This window comes from Somniosus microcephalus, chromosome 4 (genome assembly GCF_052327205.1).
Source record: "Somniosus microcephalus isolate GS21.2 chromosome 4, FLI_Smic_1.0, whole genome shotgun sequence".
Taxonomy (NCBI): domain Eukaryota; kingdom Metazoa; phylum Chordata; class Chondrichthyes; order Squaliformes; family Somniosidae; genus Somniosus; species Somniosus microcephalus.
Genome location: NC_140990.1, coordinates 155,077,591 through 155,103,911, shown reverse-complemented (window position 1 = coordinate 155,103,911; position 26,321 = coordinate 155,077,591). Strand labels below are relative to the sequence as shown.

Genomic DNA, 26,321 nt, shown 5'->3' with positions numbered 1-26,321 from the left:
TTCCTAGGGTCCTACCACTCATTGTGTATTCCCTTGCCTTATTTGTCCGTCCAAAATGCACCACCTCGCACTTTTCAGGGTTAAATTCCATTTGCCACTTTTCCGCCCATCTGACCAACCCGTTTATATCGTCCTGTAGCCTGAGGCTTTCCTCCTCGCAATTTACCACCCCACCAATTTTCGTGTCATCTGCGAACTTACTGATCATACCTTTTACATTCTCATCCAAATCATTTATGTAGATCACAAACAACAAGGGACCCAGCACCGATCCCTGAGGTACCCCACTGGACACAGGCTTCCAGTCACAAAAGCAACCTTCGACCATCACCCTCTGCCTCCTGCCACTCAGCCAGTTTAGGATCCAACGCGCCAAGGCACCCTGGATCCCATGGGCTCTTACCTTCTTGACCAGTCTCCTATGCGGGACTTTGTCAAAAGCTTTACTGAAGTCCATGTAAACCACATCCACAGCATTTCCCTCATCCACCCCCCTAGTCACCCCCTCGAAAAATTCAATCAGATTTGTCAGACATGATTTACCCTTGACAAAGCCATGCTGACTATCCCCGATTAATCCTTGCCTCTCCAAGTGGAGACTAATTTTGTCCCTCAGAATTTTTTCCAATAATTTCCCTACCACAGATGTTAGGTTCACTGGCCTGTAATTCCCTGGTTTATCCCTGCTACCCTTCTTGAATAATGGTACTACGTTAGCTGTTCTCCAGTCCTCTGGTACATCCCCTGTGGCCAGAGAGGTTCTGAAAATTTGTGTCAGAGCCCCTGCAATCTCCTCCTTTGCCTCCCACAGCAGCCTGGGATACATCTCGTCCGGGCCTGGGGATTTATCCACTTTTTGGCCTGCTAAAACCGCTAGCACCTCCTCCCTCTCGATGCTAATATGTTCAAGTATGTCACAGTCCCCTTGCCCGATTTCTATGTCTGCATCGTCTTTCTCCATAGTGAACACAGATGCAAAAAATTCATTTAAAACCCCGCCTACCTCATCTGGCTCTACACACAGATTGCCACTTTGGTCCCTCATGGGCCCTACCCTTTCCCTGGTTATCCTCTTGCCCTAATATACTTATAAAACATCTTAGGATTTTCCTTTATTTTGCTCGCCAGTGTTATTTCATGGCCTCTCCTCGCCCTCCTAATTTCTTTTTTAAGTACGCCCCTGCACTTTTTATACTCCTCTAGGGCTTCTTCCGTCTTTAGTCTTTTGTAACTGCCAAAAGCCCCCCTTTTATTCCTAATGCATTTTTGTATATCCCTTGTCATCCAAGGTTCCCTTTGCTTGTTGGTCCCACCCTTGACCTTTACAGGAACATGTTGGCGTTGTACTCTCTCTATTTCCCTTCTGAAAGTCTCCCACTGTTTTGATGTGGATTTTCCTATAAGTAGCTGCTCCCAGTCCACTTTGGCCAGATCCTGCCTTATCATATTAAAATCGGCCTTCCCCCAATTTAGAACCCTTATTTCCGGGCCGTCTTTGTCCTTTTCCATGACCACCTTAAATCTCACCGAATTATGGTCACTGTCGCCAAAATGCTCTCCTACTGACACTTCCACCACTTGCCCGGCTACATTCCCTAGAATTAGGTCCAGTACCGCCCCCTCTCTTGTAGGACTTTCTACATGTTGGCTCAAAAAGCTCTCCTGGATGCACTTTAAGAATTCTGCACCCTCTAAGCCTTTCACACTCTGACTGTCCCAATTTATATTGGGGAAGTTGAAATCCCCCACTATTATTACCCTATTATTTTCGCACTTTTCTGAGATTTGCCTACATATCTGTTCCTCTATCTCCCCCTGACTGTTTGGGGGCCTATAGTACACTCCCAGCAAAGTGCTTGCCCCCTTTTTGTTTTTAAGTTCTACCCATATGGCCTCATTAGAGGAACCCGCTAATATATCATCCCTCCTTACAGCAGTAATTGACTCCTTAATTAATATTGCAACACCCCCTCCCCTTTTACACCCCCCTCTGTCTCGCCTGAAGATTCTATACCCCGGAATATTGAGCTGCCAGTCCTGACCCTCCCTCAACCATGTCTCCGTGATAGCAACAATATCGTACTCCCATGTGTTCAACAACAACTTCAGTTCATCCACCTTATTTGCAAGACTCCTTGCATTAAAATAAATGCCTTCCAGCCCTGCCATATTCTCTTTTGCCTTCACATATTTGCTCTGCCTTCCCAGCTGACTTGTTTTTCCCTCTGTATTTGGCTGTAAATCACCCCCTACTATAGCTCCACTCTGTACCCCATCCCCCTGCCAAGTTAGTTTAAACCCCCCCCAGCGGTTGTGGGAGCCCGCAAAGCCCTCACGCCATAGGACTAACCACCCTAATGGCTGGTATGAAGATGGTTATGGTCACGGAAGGAGTGTTAACGTGGCCAGAAATCCTTCCACCACTTCATACAGTTCCCGAAAGGGAACAGTGTGAGGATACGTACGACGATGACCTGTTGCGCAATGCACCTCCTTGGACCCTCAGTCGCAGATGCGAGGGGGCAAATCGTGCAATTGTTAAATTTTTCATTTTATTGACATGTAAAATATTGGCCCAGTAATTACCTTCCAAACGCGCGAGTACGGTTGGGGTACTTACGCGTCTGTCCGGAGGAAATGCCGGTTTTCAGCATGCACAGCGCATGCGGGGAAAACCGGCATTTCCTCTCCTCTGAACGAAGGGGTTCAGAGGCAGAACGCGTGCGACTGTACAGGCAGCGCGTGCGCAGTAAAATTCGCCGCTTTCATTCATGCTTTCAGTGAGGTCAAGTCCTTACAACTTACACATGAAAAAAGCATGAGTACAGTTGCTCCAGAGGCTGCGGTTGTTTGGGAAAGGGATGAAAGTTATTTTAAGAAATGCTGAGGTAAGTTTTAAAGTTTATTTTTGTTTTTTAAAACGGGTTTTCAGTACTGTAGGTAGAAGGATCAATTGTGGCTATGTGAATTGAATTTGCTGTGTTTATTAAATGTGAAAATGACTCCAACATTTTTAAGAAAGAAACTTTTCATCAGTAATATATTCTTTTAAGTAATTATGTATGTATGTCTGTATATATTCCTTTGCGTGTATGTATATATTCCTTTACTTATGTGTATGAATGTATGTATTTAATTATGACTTTCAGAGAAAGTAACTTATTGGAAAATCATAATTAAAAACATACATTCATACACATAAGTAAAGGAATATAAAACATACATACATATACGTAAAGGAATATATGCGGACATACAACTTATTACTGATGAAAAGTTTCTTTCTTAAAAGTGTTGGAAATGTTACATTACTCATTTTAGAACACTCATTCTCACATTCAATTCACACAGCCACAATTGCTCCTTCTACCTACCGTACTGAAAACCCGTTTAAAAAAAAAAATTTAAACTTTAAAACTAACCTCAGCATTTCTTAAAATAATTTTCCTCCCTTTCCCAAACAAAAATATTGCCTTTCAGAAGCTCCACGATAAAATATATCTTCCTCCGCAGCCTTGGAGCAACTTTACACATGCTTTTTTCAAGTGTAACTTGTAAGGACTTACCCTCACTGAATCCATGAATGAAATCGACGAAGTTCACTGCGCACGCGCTGCCTGTGCAGTCGCACGCGCTGTGCCTCTGAACCCCTTCGTTCAGAGGACTGGCAATGCCGGCGTTCCCCGCATGCACGGTGTTTCCTGAACGCCGGCATTTCATCCGGCCAGATGCGTGAGTACCCAGACCGTACTCACGCATTTGGACCCGAATTACTGGGCCAATAAGGTGCAATGTAAATGCAACCTCTTATTTCATTCTTTCTATAAGAGATTTCCACCCGAGGAATTTGGATTCACACTGCTAATGGTTTCGAATTTTTACAGTGGCAGATTTCGGAGCATCTGAGCGTCCCGCTGTGGAAAGGCAGGTCCGTGTTTAACATATTTAAATCAGGCTCCCACAGTGCAATTGTGATCCCAGTCTAAAATTCACTTGCTGCACAGGATTCCCAGGAGTCGGGAGACACGACAGTGAAATGGAGGCGGGAGCTGCTGGCTCCACAGGGTAAGTGCCTCTTTCAGCACTCCTTGTTCGGTCTCCCCAGCCCCGAATGTCAGCCTCTCTCCATCCCAGCCCCAATCTCAGGTCTCCCACCCCCCAGCCACGATTGTTGATACCCCCCAGCCCCGACACTCTCCATCCCCCCCCAAGCCCCAATCGCAGGCACCTTCCCCACTCCCCCAGCCCCAATTGCTGATCTCCCCCACCCCGGGGACCATCCCCAAGGGTCCCTAGCTGAAGCCTTCTGCTGCCGGTGCGCTCTCCCGCCCGCCGGCCAGGCAGCCCATTTGCCCAGCTGCCGAGGAGGAGACTGCCCTACAACATGTTAATGAGGTCCTGCCGTTAAGATCGGCAGGACCTCCGCGTCCCTGGCCTCGCCGGGGTCTTTGGCTGTTTTTGGGCTCACCTGCACCCTCCATATAACACACTGTGACACACTATATAACACACTGTGACACACTATATAACACACTGTGACACACTATATAACACACTGTGACACACTATATAACACACTGTGACACACTATATAACACACTGTGACACACTATATAACACACTGTGACACACTATATAACACTGTGACACACTATATAACACACTGTGACACACTATATAACACACTGTGACACACTATATAACACTGTGACACACTATATAACACACTGTGACACACTATATAACACACTGTGACACACTATATAACACACTGTGACACACTATATAACACACTGTGACACACTATATAACACACTGTGACACACTATATAACACACTGTGACACACTATATAACACTGTGACACACTATATAACACACTGTGACACACTATATAACACTGTGACACACTATATAACACACTGTGACACACTATATAACACACTGTGACACACTATATAACACACTGTGACACACTATATAACACTGTGACACACTATATAACACACTGTGACACACTATATAACACACTGTGACACACTATATAACACTGTGACACACTATATAACACACTGTGACACACTATATAACACTGTGACACACTATATAACACACTGTGACACACTATATAACACACTGTGACACACTATATAACACACTGTGACACACTATATAACACACTGTGACACACTATATAACACACTGTGACACACTATATAACACACTGTGACACACTATATAACACTGTGACACACTATATAACACACTGTGACACACTATATAACACTGTGACACACTATATAACACACTGTGACACACTATATAACACACTGTGACACACTATATAACACACTGTGACACACTATATAACACACTGTGACACACTATATAACACACTGTGACACACTATATAACACTGTGACACACTATATAACACACTGTGACACACTATATAACACTGTGACACACTATATAACACACTGTGACACACTATATAACACTGTGACACACTATATAACACACTGTGACACACTATATAACACACTGTGACACACTATATAACACACTGTGACACACTATATAACACACTGTGACACACTATATAACACACTGTGACACACTATATAACACACTGTGACACACTATATAACACACTGTGACACACTATATAACACACTGTGACACACTATATAACACACTGTGACACACTATATAACACTGTGACACACTATATAACACACTGTGACACACTATATAACACACTGTGACACACTATATAACACACTGTGACACACTATATAACACTGTGACACACTATATAACACACTGTGACACACTATATAACACACTGTGACACACTATATAACACACTGTGACACACTATATAACACACTGTGACACACTATATAACACACTGTGACACACTATATAACACACTGTGACACACTATGGGCCAGAACTTTGGGTCCCCACGGGTGAGTACGCACTGGGTACTCACGCGTAGGCCCAACGAAAGTGCCGGTTTTGTGCATGCACTGCACATGCGCGGGAAACCGGAACTTCTGTTCCCTTAAAGGAAGGGGTTCACAGGTCGAACATGTGCGCCGGAGAGGCAGCGCGTACACCTGGAACTTCTGGTTTTTTTTGCAGGTTTCTTCGGGAGGGTAAGTCTCCAGGAGCTATGCTTGTAAAAAGCAGTCGCAAGGCCTGCTTTTAACAAGGTAAGTGGTGAATTAAGTTAAATTAATACATTTTTTCCACAGGTTTATTATTTTTAAATACTTTAATGAAAGGTAAGTTTATTTTTAGCCCTGTTAGAAACTGTAATTAATTTTTTCAAAAATGTTAATTGTTTAAAATAGTTATTTTATGTAATTTATAGTTATTTTAAAAATGTGATGTTTTAAAAAAAAATTATTTAAAGTTTTAGTGATGTTTTGGGGCTGAATTGTATTCATAGATTTGACAGGTCTTCCTGCCAAATCTATGAATAAAGATTCCCTGCAACCATTGGCTCTCCATGGCCCACGTGATCCCAGGGGACGCTTCGAACTAACTGCGCCCCTGGGATACGCAAGCACTGCGCGCCGTCAGTTGGAGCAGGCCCAGGATCGGAATCCCACGCAGGCCCACAGCACAACGGTCGGCGTGCTAGGTAAGCACAGGTCGGAGGCTTGCACCCGCGGGAAGCCTCCGACCCGAATTTCTGGGCCCTTATAACACCGTGACACACTATATAATGCACTGTGACAGACTATAACACACTGACACATTATATAACGCACTGACAGACTATATAACATACTGCGACACACTATATAACATACTGTGGCACACCATATAACACACTGACAGACTATATAACACTGTGACAGACTATATAACACTGTGACACACTAGGTAACGCATAGTGACACACTAGATAACACACAGTGACACACTAGATAACACACTGTGACACACTAGATAACACACTGTGACACACTATATAACACACTGACACACTATATAACACACTGACACACTATATAACACTCTGACACACTATATAATACACTGACACACCACATAACACACTGTGACACACTATATAACACTGACAGACTATATAACACTGTGACAGACTATATAACACTGTGACAGACTATATAACACTGTGACAGACTATATAACACTGACAGACTATATAACACTGTGACAGACTATATAACACTGTGATGCACTATATAACACTGACACACTATATAATACACTGTAACAGACTATAACACACTGACACATTATATAACACACTGACAGACTATATAACACTGTGACAGACTATATAACACTGTGACAGACTATATAACACTGTGACACACCATATAACACACACTGGCGCACTATACAACTCTGTGACAGACTATACAACACTGACACCCTATATAACTCACTGTGACACACTATATAACTCACTGTGACACCCTATATAACACTGTGACTGACTATGTAACACACTGTGACACACCATATAACACCATGTAAATATCGGGGCCATAAAGTTTGATTACCTCTCCTCAGCATGATCCTCCTCATGCTTTGATTGAAGTTTATCTTTCACACACCTCAGCATAGAGCCATTACCTTAAGTGTCAGGACACAATAAATCACATGGCCGGGAATTCCCTCGGAGCTGCTCCCACTCCACCATTGTAACGTCACAGTGATTGCCAGAAAACCCGGTTCCACTGCACTTGTGGTGAAGGAGCAGGGGCAGGTTTGAGGAAACTACTGGCTATAGTGATTGCTTTTAAAGCTTTGCTTGTGTTACCTCAAGAGCCACAAGGTCTTTGCTCATTGCTGCATAGTGCAAGAATGATAGTGTTGGAAAAATGGCCTTTCTAAACCACACTACTAAATTCTCTACCAAAAGGTGCTGTACCATACTTACTCAATTATTCTTTCTTTAGCATTGAAAGGAGCGAGAGAATCCAGTCCCAGGCGGCTTACAACCTGCATTAAAGTGGATAGAGCAACAACATTAATAGGAACATAGGAACAGGAGTAGGCCATGCAGCCCCATAAGCCTGTTCCAGAACTAGCTGCGCCCCTAGCCAAGCTGTTCCAGTACAGCTACAACACTGGCATCTACCCGGCAATGTGGAAAATTGCCCAAGTATGTCCTGTCTACAAAAAGCAGGACAAATCCGACCCGGCCAATTACCGTCCCATCAGTCTACTCTCAATCATCAGCAAAGTGATGGAAGGTGTCGTCGACAGTGCTATCAAGCGGCACTTACTCAGCAATAACCTGCTAACTGACGCCCAGTTTGGGTTCCGCCAGGGCCACTCAGCTCCTGACCTCATTACAGCCTTGGTCCAAACATGGACAAAAGAGCTGAACTCAAGAGGTGTGGTGAGAGTGACTGCCCTTGACATCAAGGCAGCATTTGATCGAGTGTGGCATCAAGGAGCCCTAGCAAAACTGAAGTCAATCGGAATCAAGGGGAAAACTCTCCATTGGTTGGAATCATACCTAGCACAAAGGAAGTTGGCTGTGGTTGTTGGAGGTCATTCATCTCAATCACATGACATCACTGCAGGAGTTCCTCAGGGCAGTGTCCTAGGCCCAACCATCTTCAGCTGTTTCATCAATGACCTTCCCTCCATCATAAGGTCAGAAGTGGGGATGTTCGCTGATGATTGCACACTGTTCAGCACCATTCGAGACTCGTCAGAAACTGACGCAGTCCGTGTCCATATGCAGCAAGACCTGGACAACATTCAGACTTGGGCTGACAAGTGGCAAGTAACATTCGCACCACACAAGTGCCAGGCAATGAGGCAATGACCATCTCCAACAAGCGAGACTCTAACCATCTCCCCTTGACATTCAATGGCATTACCATCGCTGAATCCCCCACTATCAACATCCTGGGGGTTACCATTGATCAGAAACTGAACTGGACCAGCCATATAAATGCGAGGTTATCCACTTTGGTGTCAAAAACAGGAAGGCAGATTATTATCTGAATGGCAATAGATTAGGAGAAGGGGAAGTGCAACGAGACCTGGGTGTCCTTGTGCACCAGTCGCTGAAGGTAAGCATGCAGGTGCAGCAGGCGGTTAAGAAGGCAAATGGTATGTTGGCCTTCGTAGCAAGAGGGTTCGAATACAGGAACAAGGTTGTCTTGCTGCAGTTTTACAGGGCCTTGGTGAGACCACATCTTGAGTATTGTGTGCAGTTTTGGTCGCCTTATCTGAGGAAGGATGTTCTTGCCATGGAGGGAGTGCAGCGAAGATTCACCAGGCTGGTACCTGGGATGGCAGGAATGATGTTTGAGGAGAGACTGGGTAGATTGGGCTTATACTCGCTGGAGTTTAGAAGAATGAGAGGGGACCTCATTGAAACTTATAAAATTCTAACAGGACTAGACAGACTAGATGCAGGAAGGATGTTTCCGATGGCCGGGGAGTCCAGAACCAGGGGTCACAGTCTAAGGATAAGGGGTAAGCCATTTAGGACAGAGATGAGGAGGAATTTCTTCACCCAGAGAGTGGTGAACTTGTGGAATTCTCTATCACAGAAGGCAGTAAAGGCCAATTCATTAAATATATTCAAGAAGGAGTTAGATATATTTCTTAAGGCTAAAGGATCAAGGGATATTGGGAGAAAGCAGGGACAGGGTACTGAATTTGGATGATCAACCATGATCTCATTGAATGGCGGAGCAGGCTCGAGGGGCCAAATGGCCTACTCCTGCTCCTATTTTCTATGTTTCTATGTTTATATGCCCAGAATGGTAGAATGGAGGGATCCCACACATGCCCAGTATGGTAGAATGGATGGATCCCATACATGCCCAGTATGGTAGAATGGAGGTAACCCACACGTGCCTAGTATTGTAGAATGGAGGGATCCCACACATGCCCAGTATGGTGGAATGGGGGGATCCCACACATGCCCAGTATGGTAGAATGGAGGGACCCCACACATGCCCAGTATGGTAGAATGGAGGGATCCCACACGTGTCCAGTATGGTAGAATGGGGGGATCCCACACATGCCCAGTATGGTGGAATGGGGGGATCCCACACATGCCCAGTATGGTAGAATGGAGGGATCCCACACATGCCCAGTATGGTAGAATGGAGGGATCCCACACATGCCCAGTATGGTAGAATGGAGGGATCCCACACATGCCCAGTATGGTAGAATGGAGGGATCCCACACATGCCCAGTATGGTAGAATGGAGGGATCCCACACATGCCCAGTATGGTAGCATGGGGGGATCCCACACATGCCCAGTATGGTAGAATGGAGGGATCCCACACATGCCCAGTATGGTAGAATGGAGGTAACCCACACATGCCCAGTATGGTAGAATGGAGGTAACCCACACATGCCCAGTATGGTAGAATGGAGGGATCCCACACATGCCCAGTATGGTAGAGTGGAGGGATCCCATACATGCCCAGTATGGTAGAATGGAGGGATCCCATACATGCCCAGTATGGTAGAATGGAGGGATCCCATACATGCCCAGTATGGTAGAATGGAGGGATCCCATACATGCCCAGTATGGTAGAATGGAGGGATCCCATACATGCCCAGTATGGTAGAATGGAGGGATCCCATACATGCCCAGTATGGTAGAATGGAGGTAACCCACACATGCCCAGTATGGTAGAATGGAGGTAAATCTTCTTTCCTCTTGAAGATCCTTGAACACATCAGTGCCACAATATGTCAGGCGTGGCTCAGTGGGTAGCACCCTCGCCTGTGAGTCAGAAGGTCGTGGGTTCAAGCCCTGTTCCAGAGAATTGAACGCATAATGTAGGCTGATACTCCTGTGCAGTACTGAGGGGGTGCTGCACTGTCAGAGGTGGCGTCATTCAGATGAGATGTTAAGCCAAAGCCTCATCTGCTCCCTCAGGTGGACGTAAAAGATCCCATGGCACTATTTGAAGAGGAGTTCTCCCTGGTGTCCTGGCAAATATTTATCCTTCAACCAACATCACCAAAACATATAATCTGGTCATTATTACTGTTTGTGGGAGCTTGCTGTGCGCAAATTGGCTGCCATGTTTCCTACATTACAGCAGTGACCACAGTTCAAAAAGTTCTTAATCAGCTGTAAAGCACTTTGGGATGTCCTGTGGTTGTGAAAGGCGCTATATAAATGCATTCTGTCTTTCGTTATATCTCACACGTGTCCTCACGTGCATTTCTCCGAGCTTTCTGTGGAGTGACTGAAAACACTTTAGTGAAATGAGACCAGATATGAATCGTTCAGCTGCTTTATTTTGCAGACAGCAAGTCGTCGTCGTACGTGTCTTCACACTGTTCCCTTTGGGGAACTGTATGAAGTGGTGGAAGGATTTCTGGCCGCGATTAACGCTCCTTCCGTGACCGTAACCATCTTCGTACCAGCCATTAGGGTGGTTAGTCCTATGGCGGGAGGGTTTTACGGGCTCCCACAACCCATACGAGGGGGGGGGGCCACCCACACCCACGGACGCAAGTATCCCGCTGGATGTCAACACAGAATTAAGAGCCGGAGCTCCGACTCCACTTGCCGGGACTGTCTGGAGCGGGGTCCGAAACCCTACGCCTTCATGGCCCAGCGGCGGGGATGCTACCGCTACGCCAAAGGCCCACCCCAGACAGCAAGTGAACATATAGAGTAACAGCTGTAATCAAATCTTACCTTAATTCAACTCGTCCTATCCCTCCTAGAGAACAAGAAAAATATACCACAGTATCCCTATTAGCTGGGCTGAATTAACTTTTGCTGCTCAGTCCTCTGATTTTAACTGGCTGAGGGCTTGAGAAGAGCAACCTTATTGAATTCTTTGAAGAAGTAACAGAAAAGAGTAGACAAGGGTAATGTAGTAGATTTTCAGAAGGCCTTCACAGTAGACTCGTGACTAAGGTCAGAACATGGACAAGTAGCAGAATGGATAGCAAGCTGGCTACAAAACAGAAAACAGAGAGTAGGGTTAAAGGTAGTTACTCAGACTGGCAAATGGTGGGAAGTGGCGTTCCACAAGGATCAGTGCTGGGACCACTGTTGTTCACCATTTACATAAACGATTTGAACTTTGGAATTGAAATACAATTTCAAAATTTGCAGACAACACCAAATTGGGGGCTATAGTTAATACAGAGGAGGATTGCGACAAAATACAGGAAGACATTAATAAACTTGCAGAATGGACGTTTAATTGGCAAATGAATTTGAATATAAATAGGTGTGAGGTAGTGTATTTTGGCAGGAAGAATAAGGAGGCCACATACTCCTTGGAAAATAAGTGTCTAAATGGGTAGAGGAGCAGAGGGATCTGGAGGGGGTACAGATACACAGACCACTAAAAGTAGCAACGCAGGTTAACAAGGCTATAAAAAAGTATACCAAGCACTGGGGTTCATTTCTAGAGGAATAGAATTGAAAAGCGGAGAAGTTATGTTAAAATTGTATAGATCCTTGTTTAGACCACACTTGGAGTACCGTGAATAAGTTTGGTCTCCATATTATAAAAAGGATATATAGGCACTGGAGAAAGTGCAAAACTGATTTACAAGGATGATGTCAGAACTGAGAGGATATACCTATTAGGAAAGATTGAACAGGCTATGGCTCTTTTCTCTAGAATAGAGAAGGCTGAGGGGTGACCTGATGGAGATCTTTAAAATAATGAATGGTTCGATAGGGTAGACATAAAGAAAATGTTTTCACTTTTGGGTGACCTCAAAACTAGAGGTCATAAACATAAGGTAGTCACTAATAAATCCAATAGGGAATTCAGGTGAACTTCTTTACCAAGAGAGTGGTTAGAATGTGGCACTCAATACCACATTAAAAAAAAAAATTGTTTATGGGATGTGGGCATCGCTGGCAAGGCCAGCATTTATTGCCCATCCTTAATTGTTCTTGATAAGGTGGTGGTGAGCCGCCTTCTTGAACCGCTGCAGTCCGTGTGGTGAAGGTACTCCCACAATGCTGTTAGGGAGGGAGTTCCATTATTTTGATGCAGCAACGATGAAGGATCGGTGATATATTTCCAATTCATGATGGTGTGTGACTTGGAAGAGAACTTGGAGGTGGTGGTGTTCCCACGCGCCTGCTGCCCATGTCCTTCTAGTTGGAAGAGGTCGCGGGTTTGGGAGGTGCTGCTGAAGAAACCTTGGCGAGTTGCTGCAGTGCATCTTGTAGATGGTACACACTACAGCCACGGTACACCGGTGGTGGAGGGAGTGAATGTTTAAGGTGATGGATGGGGTGCCAATCAAGCGGGCTGCTTTGTCCTGGATGGTGTCAAGCTTCTTGAGTGTTGTTGGAGCTGCACTCATCCAGGCAAGTGGAGAGTGTAAAGTCTGTGGGTTGTATAGCGAAGTAATACACAGACTACAAGAGTAATTTAAACAGGACTTTACTATTCGAAGGTCAGGGCGAATCTGCCCAATAAATTCTGCCACAGCACTTATATACCGGTGTGGTCACCGTCGGTATTACGGTATACAGCAGCCAGGATAAAGTAGTGCCACACCTAAAATAGTTCTCTTAAAGGTGGACGGTTACATACAATAGTTCTCTTAAAGGTAGAACAGTTACATACACTACAATCCTCCCTTTTTAGCTTACAACATACTTATTCCCCATTAAACATAACCTCCTAACATATATCCAACTTTATGTTAAAACAGTTCACAGATGTAATCTCTGCGGAAACAGTTCACAGATTCAGTCTCTGCGGGAAACAGTTCATAGATTTAGTCTCTGCGGGAAACAGTTCACAGATTCAATCTCGGTGGATGCGCCTTCCGTGCTTCTTGACTCGGTCCTGACAACACCTCAGTGGTGCAGCAGTTCCCCGTGGTGTAGTCGGTTCACGTTGCTGGAGTGACTCATCCAATAGTCCTTCACTGGACTTAACAGCTTGAACTTCCGTCCTTCTGAACAAGCATTGTTGGCTTGTAAAACTTGAGTACCTTGGGAAGTTTTCTACTTCCAAACTGATTTGGCTCCGTTCGCAGGGACCCCGTGCGTGATCTAATAGTGATGATGATGGTCCAGATGATCATCATCTTCTGCTTCGTCTTTTCCTTTTCTGTGGTTCAGATGGTTATCATCTTCTGCTTCGTCTTTTCCTTTTCTGCTTCTTGGAGACTCTCGGGGCTCCATTGTCAGCTGCCAGCTGCCTGCACAGTTCCTCCCGTAGTAGCGCCACCATCTCCCGATGTTCCTTAGACTTTTTGTGATTCATCAAGGTTTCTGCACTTTGGGAGTTTTCATCACAAGCTGGGCAGAACAGGTCCTCGTAATATTCGGTGTCGCTCAACAGGTCATGGTAATATTTGGTGTCGTCCTGAGCTAAGCCAGCGGGAGGATCTTCTATTTCCTCCTTGCCCAGCTGAACGTTAGCCGACTTTTGTTCTAAATCCCGACATCTGTCCTGAAGAGACTTCATCATGCGTTCAGCTTCATCCTGCTTTTTCTGGGCTTCCTGCAAGTCTTTTACTAATGACCTCATTTGTGATTTCAATACTTCAACTTCATTCGGAGATTGATTGATCGGACCATTCAATCCCTCTACTGAAGTAGCTGTTTCAGCATTCTGTTGTTCTGCATTGACGTGAGGCAGCGTACTTTCGGCATCCAAGAGCGGCTCTGCTGCAGTCTTCTCAGTCTGTGTTGCCACCTCAGCTATTTCAATAACCTTTGAGAGTTCCGAACCCATTTTCTTTGAAGATTGAGGCTCGTGTTCAAGTTTTTCCCATTTCAGGGTCTTGTCCCTCAGCATATGAAGAAGTTGGCTGACTGTTAACTCTTCTGCCATCATCCGTTTCCCATTAGCTGCAGGGCTGTTTATAAACTTGCCCTGGGGCTCCTTTGCTGTTTCTACTTTGCCATCATCCGCAGCCTCCACCATTCGAATTTCCACAAATGAATCGTCCGGTGATGCTGCACCCAACTTCAGTAGGAGCTCGGAAGTCATGTCGACCAAATCAGCCTTTTCTGCCTGCAACCTGCTAACAAGCGCCTTCAGTTGCTGCACATCTTGTTCCACCAGATTAGAGCACGCACCTTCAGAAACCGAATCAGCTTTGATTCATTTGGCCTCCTCTCGCAGATGGTTTGTGTGCTCCTGCTCCCTTTTCTCCCTCAGCTGCTTCTGTTGTCTTTCCAGATTCTCCCATTCGGTGTCATAGAACTTTTTCATTGCTTTCATCTCTTGTTCGAGACGGCAACTCAATTGCTCTAATTGCTGTCGTAATTTGAAATAAGTTTGAGTTCGAGCTCGGTGTTCCTCAGTAATGTATATGTCTGTAAACTGAACAGACTCAGAATTCTCTGTCAAACTATGTTGTTGTTGTTCAGTGGAGTTCTGTTCTGAAACTTTGTTCTCCTCTGGAGCATAAGCCTTTATGCACGCCTTCGTTTTTCCAACCTTAGTCAGCAAGTCCATTTTAGCCTTGTCTTTCATACTTGGGCTGGACTTATCGTCATCCGTTTCAGAGTCTGAGCTGATTGTCCGCACCGAGTCCTCACTCGTTATTGCTTTTAGGTAGTGCCATTCCATGTCTATTTTCTTGATCCACTCCCGTCCTAGAAGTGGTGGTCCTCCCTCAGGTAGTACATATAAGTCCATTCCTGGGTGTTCTTTGCCCCTGTCTCTCACCTTGACTCTTATCTTTCCCATGGGGTATACTTTATGCCCCATGTATGTCTGCAATACGAACTTGGTACCTCTCAAGGGTATATGTGAGAATAGCCAGTTGTAATCCCTTCGATTTATGACTGATAGGGCTGATCCAGTGTCCAACTCCATTTTTACTTGGACTCCGGCTATTTTTAGCATGACCCAGATAGTTTGTAGGTCAGCTTCCTTACTCACATTGTGAATTCTCAGACTACCCAGTTCCTGGCCGTTTGGGTCTGAATCCGAATTCGGTTCATCTGAACTCTTCTCAGCCACCTTGTGTACTTTGTTGTACTTTTCCTTTGATGGTTTTCTTTGGTTGTTGGTCTTCTTCCCTGACCGGCATACTTTAGCTATGTGACCCAGTTTGCCACATTTTCTACATTCCTGGTTTTTAAACCAGCATTGGTTCTGATCGTGTGTTGTCTTCCCACAACGATAACATTTCGTTGTACCCGAAGTAATTTGATCCACACTGAGTACCGCTGCCTTTAGCTGCATTTCCGCAGTTCCTTTCGCTGCGGCTTCGTGTGATGCTGCAATAAGAACAGCCCTCTCAAGTGTAAGGTCGTTCTCTTCGAGCAGTCGCTTTTGCGTTCCTTCCTTCGACAACCCGCACACGAACTTGTCTCGCAATGCCTCTGTCAGATTTCCTCCAAACTGGCAGTATTTCGCTAATCTACGCAGTTCGACCAAGTATTCCGCGTTGCTTTCCTCTTTCCGTTGCGTTCTCGCATAAAATTTGAATCGTTCCACCAACATCAGCGGTGTGGGGTTCAAGTGATCCTTCAGAACAGCAACAATATTATCGAAAGTCTGATCCGTCGGTTTAGCTGGTGATAGAAGATGCTTCAATAACCCGTATGTCTTCGCGCCCATCGAGTTTAGCAAGGTTATAGCTTTATCATCATCTTCTATTTTATTGGCCTCACAATATATCTCGATACGTTCTACGTACGTGGCCCAATCTTCCACCTCGGCATCGAAGTTGTTGATGTTACCATGCTTAGGCATCTTCACTATCTCCCACTATCTTTCTGCGAAACAACAGGATTTCTCTTTAACTTTTTAACTTTTTCTTTTTTTTTCCAAAAATGGCGGTTTCCCGCGCTTGTCTTCTTCCCCCCTACTGGCAAAATGGCGGTTTCCCGCACTTGTCTTCTTCCCCCCTACTGGCAAAATGGCGGTTTCCCGCTCCTGACTTCTTCCTCTGGTGGGAGGGGTAAGCTTTGCCCTCGGGCGACGACCGCTGGTTTACGGGGTTTGTAGCCTGTGCGCCGGCTTCAGTTTATTCTGAAGCGCGTGCTAGAAAAGCCGATCGCGTTCCTTGTTCCCCCCCCTTCTTCTTTTCGGCAGGGGCAACTGGCGCTGGGGACAACCAGTTGGCGTCGGACAGATCCAGCTCCTGGTCCTTCACGGCAGCTGCTGCAAGCCGCTGGCCGGAACCTCGCTCGGTCTCTCTCTCGGGCTCTGTCTCTCTCGCTCGCTCTCTCTCGGGCTCTGTTTCTCCCGCTCGCGCGGCTCTCCCTCAGCGGCTTTAAACGCCTCTCCCAGACCTCCCGCAGTCCGGTCCTTTCCTCCCCGGCTGCGGCTGATTCTTCGCGGGTTATTTAGTTATTTATTTATTTATTGCCTCCGCGCCTTATGATCCCGGTCGCAGCGCCTCGCGGCCTCGGTAGGTGCCCGGCCTTTTTCGCTCCAATCGCGCCTCCCAGCCCTCTCGCAGTCCGGTGCTTTCCTCCCCGGCTGCGGCTGAGTTCTCCGTGGCTTATTTATGTTTATATCTTCCCGCGCCTTACGATCCCGGTCGCAGCGCCTCGTGGTCGCGGTATTTGTCCGGCCTTTTTCGCCGTCGCGGTCTAGTCGTCTCACGACGCTCCCCAGCCCGCTTGTACCGCGGCTTCTGCTCCACGCTGCCCCAGTCTCAGCGCCTCTGGGCCCGACTTCTGTCCGGCTCCTTTCCCCCTCGACCGTGGTCGAGTGCACCGCCCTTATCCTCCGTTTATTTGTTTCTATTTTCCCTTTACTCACAGTCACCGTGGCCGACTTGCTTCTCATGTTGATCGGCTCACTCACCACCGTGGCAGAAGGGACAATCCGTGCCTGTTGCTGATGGAAGACTTCGTGTTTGAAATCTTCCTCCTTTCTTGGTCTGCAGACTCAAGTTTTCTCTCAGCAAAACGACGAGGGCGGGTGCCTCTTCTCGACGCTCATTTACTTCTTCAGAAGTATTGTTGCCGCAGGGTAAGATCGAACTCGTCGCCACTGTAAAGTCTGTGGGTTGTATAGCGAAGTAATACACAGACTACAAGAGTAACTTAAACAGGACTTTACTATTCGAAGGTCAGGGCGAATCTGCCCAATAAATTCTGCCACAGCACTTATATACCGGTGTGGTCACCGTCGGTATTACAGTATACAGCAGCCAGGATAAAGTAGTGCCACACCTAAAATAGTTCTCTTAAAGGTGGACGGTTACATACAATAGTTCTCTTAAAGGTAGAACAGTTACATACACTACAGAGAGTATTCCATCACACTTCTTACTTGTGCCTTGTAGATGGTGCAAAGGCTTTGGGGAGTCAGGAGGTGAGACATTGCCGCAGAATACCTAGCCTCTGACCTCTTTTTGCCACAGTATTTATGTGGCTGGTCCAGTTAAGTTTCTAGTCAATGCTGACCCCCCAGGATGTTGATAGTGGGGGATTCGGCAATGGTAATGCAGTTGCATGTCAAGGGGCAGTGGTTAGACTCTTGCTTGTTGGAGATAGTCATTGCTGTTGAGTCTGTGTTTTCAAATGCAGTTATACTGAATAACAGGACACAGACTACAGAAGTAAGTAAACAGGTCTTTAGTGATTGAGGGTCAGGGCTGAACTGAGATACACTTTGCTCCGCAGGGTTTATATACCGGTGTGGTCACCACCGGTACTACAATGTACAGGAGCCATCAAAAAGTAGTCCATCACCTTAAGGTATCCTCTTAAGGTAGTACAGGTTACATACACTACAATTCCTCCCCTTTTAGCTTAACAGTGTACACCCCAAATTAAACATTACATGGATAACATATATACAATTTACACACAAGAATTGTTCAAAGATTCAGTCTCTGAGGAGGCCTCCTGATCCGGCCCGGATAACGCCTTTCAGGGGTCTCTGGTTCTCGTTGCTGGGGTGACTCATCCACTTGATCTCCTATGGTTTTAACATCATCATATACATTCGAGTCTGAGGTAGATGCTACAGGCTCAATAAGTTCTTCAACTGGTGTCTCTGCCATAGACATGGGGTCGACCCTTGTTCTCGATTCCACAAGTTGGTCAGCATGACGTCGTATTACGTTCTCTCCAACGTCTACCGTGTACATCAAGGGTCCTTGTCGTGCACGAATTGTTCCAGGTTGCCATTTATCATCCCTATAGTCCCTGGCCAACACTGGTTGTCCTATTTCAAAACTACGAGTGTTCTTGTTATTTACATGCTGGAATTGCTTGTTTTCGACTTCCCGTCGCACATTGGGTTTTAACAAATCCAACCGGGACCGCAACCTTCTGTTATAGAACATTATGGCAGGGCTTTGATTTGTCACTGCATGCGTGGCGTTTCGATACGCCATCAGGAAATTGTCCACCTTGTGTTGTAGTGGAATATGGTCTTCACTCATGGCCTTTATCGCCTTTTTGAACGTTTGTACAAATCTCTCGGCCAACCCATTTGTAGCCGGATGATATGGGGCAGATGGATAGTGTTTCACCCCATTCTTTTTCATGAATTTCTGGAATTCTTCTGACACGAACTGTGGTCTGTTGTCTGAACATATTTGCTCCGGCAACCCATTCCTTGCAAATATGGTTCTTAGAACTGCGATCGTCTTCTCAGGTAGTGGTCGACATCTTAATCACTTCTGGCCATTTAGAATGTGCGTCTACTGCTATCAAAAACATGGAATCCATGAATGGACCTGCAAAGTCGATATGCACACGTTGCCATGGGGCTGAAGGCCATTCCCACGGATGCAGTGGTGCAATTGGAGGTGCATTTTGAACTTTTTGGCACCCTGAGCAGCTTTTAGTCAGATCCTCTATTTGTTTGTTGATACCTGGCCACCACACATAAGCCCTAGCAAGGCTTTTCATCTTGACTCCCCCCAGATGACCTTCGTGCAATTCTTTCAGAACTCTCTCCCTTAATTTAGGAGGAATAATCACCCTTGTTCCATACATCAATGTTCCTTGCCATATGGACAGCTGTTCTCGTCTGGCTGAGAATGCTGGTAACAGTGGTTCGCCATGTGCTGGCCATCCCTTCACTGTCAAGTCGTAGACCCGAGACAGTGTCGGGTCATTTCGGGTCTCTCTCGCAATACCCGCATTGGTGACTGGTAAGCATTCGATGATGGTCGAGTGAAATATCTCGACAGGGTCAACTGCCGGTGCCTCTTCCACTGTAGGTAGTGGCAGGCACGACAGCCCATCAGCATTACCATGTTGCTTTGTACCTTTGAATTCAATATCATATTGATGTGCCCCTAGGAAAAGGAACCATCTCTGAAGCTTCTGCGCCGTCATTACCGGAACACCCTTCTTAGGGTTGAAAATGGAAACCAACGGCTGGTGATCTGTCAGCAGCGTAAACTTTTGGCCTTGCAGGTAATGGTTAAATTTCTTAACTCCCCACACGAGGCTGAGAGCCCCCCTATCTATCTGAGCATAGTTGCGCTCAGCGGAGGTCAATGATCTGGATGTGAAAGCGACTGGCCTTTCCGAGCCATCTGGAAACTTATGTGAGAGCACTGCCCCGATACCATATGGAGAAGCATCACAAGCTAAGCGAATAGGCAGGGTTGGGTTAAAGTGAGCCAACACTTCCTTAGAGGTGATCAGTGCCTTGCTCTTTTGAAAAGCCCGCTTACAATCATCGCCCCACTTCCATGGTACTCCCATTTGCAAAAGAGTGTTTAGTGGGTGTAACACCGTGGATAAATTTGGAAGAAACTTGTGGTAATAGTTAACCAACCCGAGGAACGACCTCAACTGGGATACATTTTCCAGTGCAGGAGCTTTTACAACAGCTTCGATCTTGTCAGGTGACTTATGGAGCCCCTCCCGGTCAATGACGTGGCCGCAGTACGAGATTCGCTTTTGAAAGAACTCGCATTTCTGGCGATTAACTCTGAGCCCATATTCTTTCAATCTGATGAGCACCTGCTCCAAATTAGCGAGGTGATCCTTATCATTATCTCCTATAATCAGGATGTCATCCAGGTAGCATTGTGTGCCTGGGATTCCCTGCAATACCTGCTCCATGGCCCTTTGCTAAATCGCTGGAGCCAATGCCACTCCAAAAACCAGTCTATTATACCGATATAAGCCCTTATGCGTGTTGATCGTGAGATACTGACGTGACGCTTCATCAATTTCCATCTGTAGGTACGCCTGCGTCAGGTCTATCTTAGTGAAGTGTTTCCCACCAGACAGCAAAGCGAAGATATCTTCAATCCGCGGAAGCGGATATTGCACCGTGTGAAGAACCGGATTAACAGTGATCTTGAAATCGCCACAGACGCGAACCTTCCCAGGTTCCCCCGGCTTGTTGCTCAACGAACGCTTCATGACAGGAACAATGGGTGTAGCCCATTCGCTCCAGTCCACCTTGGACAGTACCCCTGAACGTTCTAGCCCTTCCAGCTCTGCTTCCACAGCAGGTCGTATCACATAAGGCACCGGTCTGGCTTTGAAAAATTTTGGGTTTGCATGTTCTTCAACCTTGATGGTTGCCGTAATTCCTTTCAGTGGTCTAAGATTTTGGACAGTCGTTTAGGTTTGACGTCGTCCTCCTTACAGGCATCCACAGTCAGTGCTTGTATGGAATGCCAGTCCACATTTATTCTCCGGATCCATTCCCGTCCCAGTAGTGGCGGACCTCCATCAGGTAACACATACAAGTCCATTTTCTGACTTTCTTTACCATTGTAGACCACATTTACTTTTATCTTTCCTTTGGGGTATACTATTTGCCCCGTGTATGTTTTCAATACAATCTCCGTATCCCTCAGGGGAATGTGTGAGAATAACCTTTTGTAATCTTGCTTATTCATGACCATTAATGCCGACCCAGTGTCCAATTCCATCTTCACTTGGACTCCTGCTATCCGAAGCATGACCCAGATAGTTTGGTGGTCTGCTGTGTTACCCACATTATGTATTTTCAGACAACCCAGTTCCTTACTGCTGGAGTCTGAATCCGTCTTCTGTTCATCCGAACTGTTCTCTGTCACCTTGTGTACTTTTTTGTACTTCTCCTGCGGTGATGTTTTGCTGCTGGTCTTCTTTCCTGACCGGCATACTCTTGCTATGTGACCAAGTTTGCCACATTGCCTGCATTCTTTATCTTTGAATCAGCACTGGTTCTGGTCATGCGTTGTCCTTCCACAACGATAGCACTTTACTGTGCCCAATGCCATTTCATTGGTGCTGAATTCCAATGGCCTTTGCTGTATCTCTGCAGCGCCCCGTGCTGCTGCCTTGTGGGATGCTGCAATGCTGAAAGCTTTGTCCAGCGTAAGGTCCTTTACCTCTAGCAGTCGCTTCTGGGTTCCTTCCCTTAGGAGCCCACACACAAACTTATCTCTCAGTGCGTCTGCTAGTCCTGTTCCGAACTGGCAGTACTTTGATAACTTGCGCAGTTCTGTTAGGAATTCCGCGTTGCTTTCTTCTTTAAGTTGAATTCTTTTGTAGAATTTAAATCGTTCCGCTATCAGCAGCGGCGTGGGGTTTAAATGCTCTTGCAGGATAGTAACAATATCCGCAAAACTCTTCCCTACCGGTTTGTCTGGTGTTACAAGGTTCCTTAATAACCCGTACGTCTTCGCACCCATCGAGTTTAATAGGGTTAGTGCTTTCTTATCATCCGGTACCTCATTCGTTGTACAGTAAACTTCGATGCGTTCCACATAAGTGGCCCAATCTTCCACATCGCTATCAAAAGCAGTGATGTTACCCATTTTTGGCATCCTTGCTGAGTTTCTCCTTTCCCTTCGGATATTATTATTATATATATTTTTTTAAATTTAAGATGGCGGCTTTTCCCGCGCTTGTCTTCTTCCCCCGCCGACTCAAAATGGCGATTCCCGCGCTGTTGCTGTCCACGCCTCCCAGCGGTCCTTTATTTTCCCCTGCGCTGCTGCTCTTGTTCCCCGCCGCTCCCGCGGTCCTTGTGGCCATAAATGCTTTCTGGCTGCTGCGCGTCTCTGTCCCGATTGCAATCCGGCCCCTGACACCGGCTGCGGTCGTGTTCTCCGCCCTTTTTGTCATTTTCCCTCCCCTTCTCCCACTGACAACTCGGCCGACTTTCCCCCCCGTGCCGCTCGATCGGGCTTACCCGCCGCTGTCGTCGAAGGGATGATCACTGATGTTTGACTTCGTGGCCAGAAACCAACCCGGGTTCCCGATGGCCTCCCGTGCGATGCAGTGCTCAGCAGGATGTTGAGGGCGGATGCCCTTGTTCGACGCCCGTTTCTGAGGACGAAGCTTCCTTTGATGCAAAACTGCCGCTAGGTAAGATCAGACTCGTCGCCACTGTCAACAGTGTGTTTTCAAATGCAGTTATACTGAATAACAGGACACAGACTACAGAAGTAAGTAAACAGGTCTTTAGTGATTGAGGGTCAGGGCTGAACTGAGATACACTTTGCTCCGCAGGGTTTATATACCGGTGTGGTCACCACCGGTACTACAATGTACAGGAGCCATCAAAAAGTAGTCCATCACCTTAAGGTATCCTCTTAAGGTAGTACAGGTTACATACACTACAATTGCCTGGCACTTCTGTGACGTGAATGCTACCTGCCACTTATCAGCCCAAGCCTGAATGTCGTCCAGGTCTTGTTGCATGCAGGCATGGACTGCTTCATTATCTGAGGAGTTGTGAATGGCGTTGAACACTGTGCAGTCATCAGCAAATATCCCCATTTCTGGCCTTATGTTGGAGGGAAGGTCATTAATGAAGCAGCTGAAGATGTTTGGGCCTAGGACACTGTCCTGAGGAACTCCTGCAGCGATGTCCTGGGGTTGTGATGATTGACCGTCAACCACCACAACCATCTTCCTTTGTGCTAGGTATGACTCCAACCAGTGGAGAGTTTTCCCCCCCGATTCCCATTGACTTCAGTTTTACTAGGGCTCCTTGATGCTGCACCCGGTCAAATGCTGCCTTAATGTCAAGGGCAGTCACTCTCACCTCACTTCTGGAATTTAGCTCCTTTGTCCATGTTTGGACCAAGGCTGTAATGAGGTCGGGAGCCGAGTGGTCTTGGCGGAACCCAAACTGGGCATCAGTGAGCAGGTTATTGGTGAGTAAATGCTGCTTGATAGCACTGTTGATGACACCTTCCATCACTTTGCTGTTGATTGAGAGTAGACTGATGGGGCGGTAATTGGCCGGATTGGATTTGTCCTGCTTTTTGTGGACAGGACATACCTGGGCAGTTTTCCACATTGTCAGATAGATGCCAGTGTTGTAGCTGTATTGGAACAGCTTGGCTAGAGGCGTGACTAGTTCTGGAGTACAAGTCTTCAGCACGATAGCCGGGATGTTGTCGGGGTCCATTGCCTTTGCTGTATCCAGTGCGCTCAACCATTTCTTGATATCACGTGGAGTAAATTGAATTGGCTGAAGACTGGCTTCTGTGATGTGGGGGACCTCGGGAGTAGGCCGATATGGATCATCCAATCGGCACTTCTGGCTGAAGATGGTTGCAAATGCTTCAGCCTTGTCTTTTGCACTCACATGCTGGGCTCCACCATCATTGAGGATGGGGATATTCACGGTGCCTCCTCCTCCCGTTAGTTGTTTAATGGTACACCACCATTCACGACTGGATGTGGCAGGACTGCAGAGCTTTGATCTGATCCGTTGATTGTGGGATCACTTAGCCCTGTCTATAGCATGCTGCTTCCACTTTTTAGCATGCACGTAGTCCTGTGTTGCAGCTTTCCCAGGTTAGCACCTCATTTTTAGGTACGCCTGTTGCTGCTCCTGGCATGCTCTTCTACACTCCTTATTGAACCAGGGTTGGTCCCTTGGCTTGATGGTAATGGTAGCGTGAGGGATATGAGGTTACAGATTGTGGTGGAATACAAATCTGCTACTGCTGATGGCCCACAGCGCTTCATGGATGCCCAGTTTTGAGCTGCTAGATCTGTTCTGAATCTATCCCATTTAGCACGGTGGTAGTGCCACACAACACGATGGAGGGTGTCCTCAGTGTGAAGACGGGACTTCATCTCCACAATGACTGTGCAGTGGTCACTGCTACCAATATTGTCATGGACAGATGCATCTGCAACAGGTAGATTGGTGAGGACAAGGTTAAGTAGGTTTTTCCCTCGTGTTGGTTCTCTCACCACCTGTCGCAGGCCCCGACTGGCAGCTATGTCCTTCAGGACTCAGCCAGTAGTGGTGCTAGCGAGCCACTCTTGGTGATGGACATTGAAGTCCCCCACCATTCTGTACCCTTGCTACTCTCAGTACTTCTTCGAAGTGGTGTTCAACATGGAGGAGTACTGATTTCTCAGTGGAGGGAGTGGTGGTAATCAGCAGGAGGTTTCCTTGCCCATACTTGACCTGAAGCCATGAGACTTCATGGGGTCTGGAGTCAATGTTGAGGACTCCCAGGGCCACTCCTTCCCGACTGTATACCACTGTGCCACCACCCCTGGGATACCTTGTGTTGGAGGAGTTTGGGAACTTGGCTGAAAGGTATAATTCTGTGAGTATGACTATGTCAGGCTGTTGCGGGACAAGTCCTCAGATGTTGGTGAGGAGGACTTTGCAAGGTTGACTGGGCTGGGCGTGCCGTTGCCGTGTCTGTCTCTGTGTGGTTTCATTCTTATTATTTTTCGTAGCGGTTTGTTGCAATTGAGTGGCTGGCTCGGCCATTTCAGAGGGCAGTTAAGAGTCAACCACATCGCTGTGGGTCTGGAGTCACATATAGGCCAGACCAGGTAAGGACGGCAGATTTCCTTCCCTAAAGGGCAAGATGGGTTTTTACGACAATCTGATAGTTTCTGAATTCAGCTGCCGTGGTGGGATTTGAACTTGCGTCTCTGGATCATTAGTCCAGGCCTCTGGATTATTAGCCCATTGACATTACCACTATGCTACCGTTCCCTTGAGTACATGGAATAGTTTAGGCGAACAGCATAGATGCATTTAAGGGGAAGCTAGGTAAGTGAGAAAGGAATAGAAGGATATGCTGATAGGGTTAGATGAAGAGGGGTGGGAGGAAGCTTGTGTGGAACATAAACACTGGCATAGACCAGTTGGGCCAAATGGCCTGTTTCTGTGCTGTTGACTCGATGTAAATTTCCCCTCATTAGGTCAGACTCCTTTCCCAGACCTAGCTAGGTGACTGACTTCCCATGATTCTCTCTCTCTCTCCACCTTTCCCCCTGTATTCATCGGAAGCGTAAGGGCAATGCCTCTGACTCCTTCCCCAATAAGGGATTCATCAGTAGGCCTGTCAACCAAACCAGCCATCCATTCTCCCGACAGTATATTCTCAGCAGACACTTCACATGAAGAGAATCCTCCTCCCAATAATAGTTTTGTTAGGCTACCTGACATGAGATAATG

General features: G+C 46.5%; 1 protein-coding gene across 3 annotated transcripts in view; it reads right to left on the bottom strand.

The window, feature by feature from the left end:
• The window catches only part of ftcd (formimidoyltransferase cyclodeaminase), a 230,332-nt gene that overhangs the window by 65,773 nt on the left and 138,238 nt on the right, over positions 1 to 26,321 (bottom strand). For all 3 annotated transcript variants that reach the window (XM_085985366.1, XM_085985365.1, XM_085985367.1), the window contains exon 9: positions 7,930 to 7,991. In XM_085985366.1, the coding sequence (XP_085841492.1) occupies positions 7,930 to 7,991 (62 nt within the window). The remainder of the gene's footprint in view (positions 1 to 7,929; positions 7,992 to 26,321) is intronic.